Below are 11432 nucleotides of genomic sequence, written 5' to 3'. Positions count from 1 at the left end.
AGTCTCACAATTTTCTCATCTTGTTAAAAATGCATCAAATTGCACTTTATTTAAACATTTACTCTCCGAATTCAGCCCCTTTGCAAATGTTATTTCAAAATGAAAACATCAAGTTGTGTCAAAGAGTAACGGTTTTAAGTCAGTTTAACATGAATCAATTACATTTGAACCAGAAACCTAATATAATGATGTTAAATCAAGATGAATTGCTTAAATAAAGTGAACAGCATCATAAATCATTTTTTGAGTGAACTTTTTGTTTAATTAAATACATTTATGGTGTTGTTGTGGCACACTAAAGACAATAGTGTCACTTTACTATTAAAAATAAAATGATTTCAGCTGAAATTACCTGTGTTGTTCTCTTTTTATATTGGCCCATTTTACCTGAATGTTATGCTGTGGCTCGAGAAGGTACCTGCTAATACTCTAACTCTTATAAGTTTAAAACAATTATACTTTTTCACATTTAAAATGTATAAAATATTTAAGAAACCCATGCTAATTTATACAAATATCATTAGATCTCATGCATAGCTTATTTGATGGTATTATAAGCCATTTACCAAAACGTGGCCCTTTTTAGCTGACTTCACCCTAGGTTAAAGCACAAAGGTTGGTCATGAACTTCGCCAAAAATAAATAACACTTTGACTATTAAGTAACAGCAAAGATTACATTTTTCTCAATTAAATCTGGCCCTGCCCAGATAGGGTTTATCAAGTTCCCTTCGGCATTTACGGTCTTTTGGCAATACACACGCTGGTGTTGATTTGGCTCAGCAGGAATACAAAAAGCTTAGTGACAAACTGATCACGTACAAAGGCACTGTCTTAACTTTGGACACGGATCATGATGTTACTTCAGAGTATATTGACAGTTTACAGGATTTCGAAACGAGGGATAATGATCTCTTTGTTGTTACCTTCCCAAAATCAGGTAAGTGGAATGTTGAGATGGCAAAATAATAATAATAATTTTTTTTAAAAGTGACCTATTTCAGAACAAAGTACCTCCGGCAATCTTTGACGTTGGCCCTCTTTTGCACGGAAATATCTAAGGATTTAATGTATTATGCTCGATTTTACGCCGCTCCAGGTACGGTATGGACCCAACGGATCATTACTTTAATATACGAGGAAGATTTCCCGGACCAAGCCAACCAAAGCACATACGAGCAGATACCCTGGCTAGAGTATCGTTTAAAGGATAATGATTACAACACGCGTCCATCTCCAAGACTCTTCAGTTCCCATTTACTCCAGCCGCTGATGCCCAAAGCGCTGCAGGGAAAAGGAAAAGTATGTGTGTTCATCAATCGAATAGTAAACTGTCTTGACGTCACACAATTTTATTACGTCTGTCTTTGCAGATCATCTACGTCATGAGAAACCCTAAAGACGTCATGGTGTCATATTTCCATTTTTCCATCTACATGAAAAGCCTGGATTCTTCCGAGAGCATGGACGAGCTGCTGGGGAAATTCTTCACAGGATGCAGTAAGAGCCAAAACTTCATCATTTTTGCATAACAGATACTTGCTAAAAATGTATAAATATACTTGATTTAAATATACTGTGTAACATACACCAATCAGGTATAACATTATGACCTAATATTGTGTTGGTCCCCCTTTTGCTGGCAAAACAGCCCTGACCTGACGAGGCATGGACTCCCTGAAGGTGTGCTGGGGCACCAAGATGTTAGCAGCAGATCCTTTAAGTCCTGTAAGTTGCGAGGTGGGGCCTCCATGGATCGGACTTGTTTGTTCAGCACATCCCACAGATGCTCGATTGGATTGAGATCTGGGGAATTTGGAGGCCAAGTCAACACCTCAAACTCGTTGTTGTGCTCCTCAAACCATCCCTGAACCTTTTTTGCTTTGTGGCAGGGCATTATCTGCTGATAGAGCCACAGCCACCAGGGAATACCGTTTACATGAAAGGGTGAACATGGTCTGCAACTATGCTTAGGTAGGTGGTGCGTGTCAAAGTAACATCCACATGGATGGCAGGACCGAAGGTTTCCCAGCAGAACATTGCCCAAAGCATCACTGTCTCCGCTGGCTTGCCTTCTTCCCATAGTGCATCCTGATGCCATGTGTTCCCCAGGTAAGCGATGCACACACACCCGGCCATCCACGTGATGTAAAAGAAAACGTGATTCATCAGACCAGGCCACCTTCTTCCATTGCTCCGTGGTCCAGATGCTCACGTGCCAGTTTTTGTGCTTTCGGCGGTGGACAGGGGTCAGCATGGGCACCCTGACTGGTCTGCGGCTATGCCGCCCCACACAACAAACTATGATGCTCTGTTTATTCTGACATCTTTCTATCAGAACCAGCATCAACTTCTTGAGCAATTTGAGCTACAGTAGCTCGTCTGTTTGATCTGACCACACGTGCATCAATGAGCCTTTGCCGCCCATGACCCTGTCGCCGGTTCTCCACTGTTCCTTCCTTGGAGCACTTTTGATAGAGACTGACCACTGCAGACCGGGAACACCCCACAAGAGCTGCAGTTTTGGAGATGCCCTGACCCAGTCGTCTAGCCGCTCAAACTCGCTCAAATCCTTACGCTTGCCAATTTTTCCTGCTTCTAACACATCAACTTTGAGGACAAAATGTTCACTTGCTGCCTAATATATCCCACCCACTAACAGGTGGCATGATGAAGATATATACTATATATTTTTTTTTTTTCAGTGTATAGGTTAACTTGCATTGTAAAAACAGGTCTTGAACCTAATACAAAGTTTGACGTTAATGTTGTGTCTGGTTTGTAGTGATAGGTGGCTGTTGGTTTGACCATGTTAAAGGATGGATCACAAATAAAGACAAATACAATATCCTGATCCTTAATTATGAAGAAATGGTTCATTTTATGATCCTTCAAGAGTTATTATACTTCTCTAATGTTGCGGTTATATCTATAGACTGACCAATGAAATGTACAAACCTTTTCACAGGACCTCAGATCTGTCGTTGTGAAAATCTGTGAGTTTGTGGGGAAGAATCTGTCAGACGCAGCGATTGATAAAGTGGTGGAGACAGCCACATTCAAGCACATGAAGAAAGACCCTTTGGCCAACTATGAATTCCTTTCTCAGGATAGCACAAACCGTCCAAATTGATTTTTTTTGGGCAAAGGTCAGATATAAGTTAAATATCAAGAGTTGGTCATTGAAGCAGTGTCTAACTCGACTTGAGCTAACATTCTGGTCAAGTTTCTTAAAGTTATGAACAAAAAACGTTCTTTCAGTAACGATAATAGAACATTTATTCAATCTGGTCTTTAATAATATTCTCAAAACAGTAGCACAAAAGCATTTTTAAACACTTGGATGGATGTTTCAGTTGGACCATTTCATTATTAATGTGACATCTCTGCTCAGGGAGTGACAGAAGACTTCTGAAATAGTTACTTATTTAAAAGTGAATTATTAAATGTGACACATCAGTGGCGTGGAATATGTTATATTAACGTTTTCAACCTACTGTTACAGGAACAGTTGGAGACTGGAAGAACTCTTTAACCGTGGCTCAGAGTGAATGTTTTGACCGCGTCTACCAAGAGAGAATGAAGGACGTACCTCTTAACATGGTCTGGGACATCTCAGAATTGCATGGCTGAAAAACTCAAGTTGTGAAATCCATTTTAAAAACTAAAAAAGATAGGCCTATAACACTATCACAATAATAACAGGAAGGCATAATATGAGCCTTGATGACACAACCGTATCAAAACAGATAACTAATCTTGATGGAGGTTGAAGAGTGTTAACATTAAATTTTCAACTAAATTACTGATCTGTCCACATTGTCACAGTATGATAATTGAAATGAGCTGGATAACATCACCATTTTCTCCAGAGCGTCTGAACAGCTGAATCAAATTATGTTGCATTATTTTCCTGTTTAACACTGTGAAGCTGCTTTGAAACAATCGGCACTGTAAAATAATAACGCTATATAAATAAAGGTGACTTGACTTGACATTAGTATGAACATTAAGCTCTGGAAAATATGAAAACAATATGAATTTATACTACAGTATGTAGCCAATTTGATATTTAGTACTAAGTATAATCATATTTACGTTTTTATGCTTTTATGTTGAAAATGTAAAAAAAATTAAGCAGTTAATGTTGGTGAATGTAAATGTCAACAATTAAATGGCTATACCAAAACATAAAACCTTGAAGGTCATTATTTCTATGTGTTTGTGTGATCCTTGGTCAACGAATATTATGAATGAATTTATTTACAAAGTCGCAATAAATGTATAAAATAAATAATAATGTCTCTGAATACGTTTATTTTGACAGAAGAATTATAACTAGCCGGAGGACTTTTATTTTGATGGGCGTCTTGGGTCGCGCATGCTCAGTTCACCAACTTCCACGTGCTTGCGGAAAGAGCTTTTTTCGTAAATATTCGTCTTCACTTGGCCTTATACAATAAGTTTTGACATTTTTCTTTCGCCAGTTAACTGGCAACACACTGCATTTGTATTGAACCTGTCATGTTAAGATTTTCCTTCTTTTATCGGCATATTTGGCTGCTGTAATCCCTGGGCACAGGTATGTGAATGAAAACAACAACACCATGTAAGCAAGAGATTTTAAGAAAAATAGCAATACACGATAACTTATTAATATAGCTCTAACTGTAAGTGAACGACGATAGGACACATTCATATTGTCATATACAAGACGTTAACGGCTTTGCGCATGATTAGCATTCATTATATTGTCAAGATACAGTGACATGTTTATTTACATATTACACATTATTTTAATATGTTCCCAAATTTCTTTCCACTAACATCTTTATGGTCAATGCATCATTTCCACAGCTCACAAACAAGCTAAAGAAAAAAGAAAAAGAAAAGAAAGAACAAGAACTTAAGTAAAATGGCTAAGTCAGCAAAGAAACGGACCAAAATGGAAAATCTCAGTTCTGATGATGAAGAGGATGCTTTAGATATGGAGAGAAACTTTGCTTTACTCAGTAAAAGGACCATGATGCAAACTTCAGCAGAGGATGAAGAGGAAATGAGGGATGAAGATGGATCTGCAGAGGATCATGAAGAGGATGACGAAGCCCCTGAAGAGGATGACGAAGCCCCTGAAGAGGATGAAGAAGCTCCTGAAAAGGCTGAAGAGGATGACGACAATGAGATGGACGATGAAGGTGACTCAGGGAGTGATGAAGATGAGTCAGTTAGTGACCATGAAGTTGAAGGAGGCAGCAAGGCACAATCACACAGGGAGGGCAACATTAAAACTGGTAAGAGGAAATCAGATCTTTATGTAACAGTTTTATCATTTAAATTATTATTTGTTGACACTGTAAGAGCCATATTTTACATTTACACTCATATCTTTGTGTTTGCACAGAATTATCAACCATGTCATTTGAGGAAATCATAGAGCTACAGAATAAAGTCGGAACAAAAGTGTACAATAAAATCGCATATGGTGTCTCAAAGCAGCAGCAAAACAACGAGCCCATGAAACGACTAAATAAGCACAGGTACCGGAAGTGTTGTTAAATATTATAGTATCTAATATTGTTTTTGTTTGTTTATTTTCATTATAGTTTTAAACATTTCAGTTAGTTGTCAAGGCAGCACTTCTAATCTCCATTTGTTTTTGTTTTTTAAGTTTCCTAATGTAATATTTATATTATTTCAACTTTTTTTTTTTTTTTTTATATCTCTTGTTAATCTTGAATACCTATAGAGTAGTATTGCATCCTTCATATCTCCGAAGAGTCTTTAGTTTTATCATATTTATAAAAGACAGATACGCTGTACCGATCCTTTCCGAAAACAGCCGAGCTTGTGGAGGTGTGCAGTGGGCGGAGCTAAAGAGTCATGAGCACCCACACACACACACAATACATCACGGCATTATGCCTGGATAACTTTTGATTCACTATACATTTATGTTGTTTACATTTATATGCATGCCAACAAAACCGACATTTGATGCAGTTTTGAGTCCGCAGTTTTGATTACCGGGATCTTTTATCGCTGGGACTGCTCTCAGTTTCAAACGATCTGCAAATCCAGCATCAAACTGGGCCTTGTTTATAAAACATTCGTCACCGAAATTTTGGGAACAAACAAACAAACACACTTGCAAAACTCCGTTGCTGCTCCAGAAAAATGTAATTCTCATTCAAATTTAATTTTCATTCAACGTTCCCAGCTGGTGGAACGATCTTCCCACCGCCATCCGAAACGCTGATTCGTTGACAACATTCAAAAGTCAACTAAAAACTCATCTCTTCCATGAGCACTTAACCTCTTAAAAAAAAAAAAATCCTTTCCTCTTTCTCCTCCTCTTTCCCTCCCTACTCTAGCCTGTGCTACACTGAGAAATGTACACGGACTAATTATTTCAGGCACTTGTTGCGCTCACTCGACTCTTCACGACCAATCGCTTATTGTACCCCCAAGTTGTAAGTCGCTTTGGATAAAAGCGTCTGCTAAATGCATAAATGTAAATGTAAAAACAAACTGCATCCACTGTTTCCTTAATGCAGGGTTATTTGGGAAGCTGAACAAGAGCCGCGTTTCCACCGTGGGAACTTTCCCCATGAGCTAGGGAATTTGGGGTGGTACTCTGTGTGTTTCGACCGCAGGGACCAGGGTCTAAATGAACTTCCGGGTAAATATTTCCCCCTCAAAACGGCCCTGCTCGTGAGGTAGTACTTTTTCAAAGTTCAGGAACTTTCGGTGGTGGGACTGAACATGCTGATTGGTTGAGTTCACACAGCATCTTGATTGGTCAACTCGAAGCAGCATTTATTTCAACCACTATTTTTAAAAGTCTGTTGCGGTTTGTGCAGTAATGGTGCGTTCACACCAGACGCTAAAGAAACAAATAAATCGCGCTATTCATGCGTAGTTGGACGCTTGAACATTTTGAGTTTACTCGCTTCTTTCGCGTGTGACATTCACTTCACAACAGACACGAATTCGCATCATGGAAGGGGCTTCTTGCTAGGCAGCTTGTCTCGTTGCGAAATGGCTGACATGGATTGTTTTAAAATACGGCGAATAAGCTCAATTTGTCGGCTTTAACTAGCTTGTAGTCTCAATAGGTTGAGTTCAGGATGATTGGGACACTTTTTCCAAGTCATCTCAATGGCAAAAAGTGTCCCAATCCCTCTGAAATCACCCTATGTATAGCTCAAATTGAGTAAAGAGAGTTTTTTAGAACTTACCAGATTTTCCGACCTCCTCACTCACTTTCTTCCAAGCAAGATCCTTTTTATTCCTGTTTCTATAAAGTACGTACAGCTCCGGGTATCCACATATGATTTTGTCCTCATTGTTGTCACTACTAGAGCAAGCTCCTGATTGGTTAACGCGGCGCGAATATCCGCCAAAGTTCAGATTTTTCAACTTGCGCGAATAGCGTCATTCGCGCCACCGAATGTCTATTCGCGTCTTTGCATTGACTGAACATGTAAATCACTCGTGCGAAACGCTTCATTCTTGTCTGGTGTGAACGCACCATAAGAGTTGACTGCTGTTCGAATCATCAATGGAGTTAAAAAAATACAACCGATGGGCCGACGACGAGGTTCAGGCTTTTATTCGATTTCTTTGCAATGGACGAAATCCAGTGGGAACTGTGAAGTCGATGTACGCAGTCCTACGTCACCGGACTAATCTTCACGGTACTTTAGACCGCGATGGAAACGAAGACAGCAGCAGGTCTGGGGGAAAAAGTTCCTGGGACAAATTTTGTAATTTTGATGGAAACGGGGCTAAAGTTATTTTTCCCTCATAACCAAAAACACACTTCTTAAAGGGATAGTTCACCCAAAAATGAAAATTAGCCCATGATTTACTCACCCTCAAGTCATCCGAGGTGTATATGAGATTCTTCTTTCAACACTTTCCATAAATTGAATACGGAAGGTGGTCGGCTGGAACTTTACTTTACTTTAGAAAGTTTTAAATATGTTTTTTTTTCTTACACAAACGCATCGATTCGCTTCAGGAGGCCTTTACTAATCCCCCAGAGCCGTGTGGAGCACCTTATTTGACGGACAGATGCATTTTTTATGGACTTCAAAAACAGAACAACTATTACTGCTATTATAATCATTGGATTAGCCAGAACTTTTTAAATATAACTCAGATTGTACAGCATGAGAATCCAACTCTTTAACAGTGTAAATAAGTCAGAATGGATGAAATCGCATTAGACATACCCTTTAAGGTGTTTGGGATGTTCACACCTCCTTTGAATTTTTTTGTATTTTTATAGTTAAAGGTAACAACAGTGACCTGGTTAACTAGGCTTTTTTTTCATCAAAGTTTAACCACATTTGATCATTGTGTGTATTGATGCATCGTACTATAAATAATCAAAGAATTGTTTATGCAAGTTAAAGTTATTTAGTCTGTCAGTTTGTGTATGTTTTGTCTAATCACTGTGTGTTTTGTCTTAGACCTCAAGAGATTTCTGCAAAGAAACATGTGCCTTTCCTCCGAAAAGTGGTTCCCGTCAAGAAAAGGGTACATTTCAGGAGATAATTAAATGAATGATTGCTCATAATTATGATTAGGGGTTTGAAAAAAACTATGGAGGCTTGATTTTTCGCTTTGTAATCATTTTGGCAGATTTCAAGAGACCCTCGCTTTGATGACCTCTCGGGGGAATATAAGCCTGAAATTTTTAATCAGACGTACAAATTCGTTAACGATCTCAGAGAAAAGGAGGCACAGGTTTGTGAAAATGTAATACATTAGATTCCTGTTTGTTTTCGTTATGTGCATTACATTTATGTCCACTGCTATTTGTTTCAGATAGTGAGGAAGAATCTCAAGAAAGTCAAAGCAAAAACGAAGAAGGAAGAGCTGAAAGCCTTGCTTAAGAGAATGGTGCGTTTGAAATATACTGAGCCTAATGACTCTTTAAACTTAAATAGCTTTAAGAAAGCGACATACAGCTGCCTATGATGTGCTTTATATCTAATCAGTGTGTGTGTACAACAGGAAAACCAACAGAGGGAACGTCAGAGGCAAGAGCAGGAGAGAGAAAAGGAACTTGAGTTCAAGCGGAAACAGAGAGAGCTGGTCGGCCAAGGACACAAACCCTTCTACCTGAAGAAATGTAAATCTCTTTTCATCCTGTTCCTTGAGTTTTTGCTTTGTTCCGATTCTGATGTATTTATAGTTCATGTAGAAGTTACTGATTCTTTTGGAGAAGAGTTGTCGGTGAAAGCCATGCTATTCCTTCTCGGGTTTCTTTTGAGCGCCAGTGTTCGCAGTGCGTCATCTATCAAAGAAACATCAAAAAACCTGTATAATATGCAAATTTTCCATGTACAACTTCTTTAATCCTCTCTACAGCCGACATGAAGAAGCTGGAATTGGCAGAGAAGTACAGCGAGCTGAAAAAGAGTGGAAAACTGGAGAACTTCTTGAGTAAGAAGAGGAAGCGCAATGCCACCAAGGACCGCAAACATTTGCCCAAGAAACGCTGAATACGACTCGCCTGTAGCAACTCCTGTGATGTTTAAAGAGAACTTGAGGTTGGGGTTCACCTACAGTTGCACAAAACTGGATAAGGATGTGTTGTTATTAGGTTTGACGGAGATGCTTTTCTTAAATATCCATTGTTATTAATGTAATGTTTCTTAAAATAAAATCGGACACCTCTCTTAATGTACCACTAGGTGTCACTGCAGGTTCTTTGAATAATCTCTGCATAATCCCTTTTTTTTGTGTCAGCAAACCTCGGTTCCAAGCCAGCAGAAGTTAATATGCAGAAAAATCAACTATCTGAACTGTCACTGAATGATGTTAATCCAATTTTTTGACCTCAAGGGCACTAGACATAAACCCGCTTCATAAAGACATCCGTCAACAGGATGAGTCAGCTCGCATTCGTATCTGCCCTCTTAAAATCCCAAAATATTTTCTTTTCGTCAAAATCATGACCCATTTAAGCACAGTCTGTCTAGGCCGAGGTTGTTTGCGACGAATCCACTGGGTTTCGCACATGGCCGTATCTTGAAATTGATTAAGCCGAGCACCCCGTTTGAGAGATTACAATTTTCAACAGCGTCAGATTTTAAACCTTTAGTTTTCAGCTTCTTCTGTATTTATTCGTAGCAAGGGTTTCCTAAACCTTGTAATCCTGGCACAAACACCCCTCGATAATTCAAGTCGCACAAGGGTAAAGCCCTCAATTAATCACTTAATTTACATTCTTGAGTAAAGGATGGGACTATTGTGGCTATATATCTTCTTAACCTGCTGGTCCATGTGCAAGAGTCCATCACATCCCCTAAGGGGGTGGAATTAATGCTGCCTGGGAATTTAAAGAAGGGCTTGCGTGTTTGAAACCATCCTTGCTTGAATACAGAACGGTGGATTAGTGGCCTTCTTTAACCTTCAGTTTTATGTCAGAGTCATTCCCTCGCAGTTAATTCCTTTCTTTCGGGTCACCCGAGGCTTTTAGAAATCTTGTTTCCGGAATCTAAAGCACACAAACCCTTCCCTTTCATCCTAAATCTGTCTTGTGAAATGCAGTTGTATTCTCGGTATTAATGCGAGAATCAGGCACTTTCGCTAAACAGAACATTTGACACCGCATTTGTCAAACGCTCTATGGCCATTGGGCCACCCAAAGGAGTGATTGCTGAGACGCAAGCAGAGACCGTGGAGTGCTAAACTGCGAACCATCATTCTTAATCTGCAAGTTAGGATATTGCTACGCCTACATGCGCAGGAAAGTGACCCAAGGCAACCTGTGACTCCTTTCAGAAATTCGCAATAGGCACAGAGGACAGATTTGCATTTTATTACCAACTTGTCACCTCGTTGATGTCTTCATATTTATGGATATAACAGTGGAAGGAAAGGGATTGGAAAATGGAACAGGCGAGCCGCACGGCATCAAAAGAAAAGCGCATTGACATGCACTATGGTCGCCATGATTTTTCCAAATATGACATGCTCCCAGATCAACTTTTGTTTGTTCCTGGAATGTCATTCATATCAAGGAATCATATTCCTAACCCTATCCCAAACCTCAACCATGAATTTTTTGTTGATAAGCCTGGTGTCTTGAACTAACTTAACCCTAACCTTGATCTTTTTCCATAACCCTAAAGGCCTGTTCACACGGGACGATTTTCGTGCACGTTTTTCGCCGATGTTTAATGCCTCGTGACTAAACAAAGGGCGCCAATGTGAGTGTGCAACCAACGTGCAAAACGGCAGGCGTAAAAGCGTCATAAAAAAACGACCTTGGGTTCGTTTTTTTATTTTAAAAACTGGCAGACCAATGAGATCGGCGCTTTTGTTCACGTGCCTGGAGATGCCGAAGTTACAGTAAAACAAGACTTGAGACATTGATACAACAAAAAGTAGTCTGTAGACAATGGCCCTGTCCCA

The 11432-nt window shown here is 39.4% G+C and overlaps 2 protein-coding genes across 3 annotated transcripts; both read left to right on the top strand.

The window, feature by feature from the left end:
- Positions 1-396: 396 nt before the first annotated feature.
- LOC307120203 (amine sulfotransferase-like) lies at positions 397-3632 on the top strand (the record flags this gene model as incomplete). Its single annotated transcript, XM_079807088.1, is given in 8 exon segments — positions 397-414; positions 783-939; positions 1099-1301; positions 1373-1499; positions 2785-2873; positions 2968-3129; positions 3133-3148; positions 3505-3632. Coding segments are annotated over 8 exon segments (900 nt in total).
- A 730-nt stretch (positions 3633-4362) lies between these two features.
- On the top strand, positions 4363-9726 carry rrp36 (ribosomal RNA processing 36). Of its 2 annotated transcripts, none has more exons than XM_079806970.1 (8): positions 4363-4581; positions 4857-5290; positions 5401-5536; positions 8477-8543; positions 8649-8753; positions 8835-8909; positions 9024-9141; positions 9381-9723. In XM_079806970.1, the coding sequence occupies exons 2-8, from the start codon at positions 4915-4917 to the stop codon at positions 9512-9514; spliced, it is 1011 nt and encodes a 336-aa protein (XP_079663096.1). In that variant the 5' UTR covers positions 4363-4581; positions 4857-4914; the 3' UTR covers positions 9515-9723. The 2 variants fall into 2 exon arrangements, with proteins under 2 accessions (XP_079663096.1, XP_079663097.1); XM_079806971.1 differs by having other exon boundaries at positions 4364-4608; positions 9381-9726.
- Positions 9727-11432: the final 1706 nt, after the last annotated feature.

The sequence above is a fragment of the Gobio gobio genome, assembly GCF_949357685.1.
Source record: "Gobio gobio genome assembly, chromosome: 24".
NCBI lineage: Eukaryota > Metazoa > Chordata > Actinopteri > Cypriniformes > Gobionidae > Gobio > Gobio gobio.
Note: the sequence above shows the minus strand (reverse complement) of the source record. Positions and strands in the feature narration are given on the sequence as shown.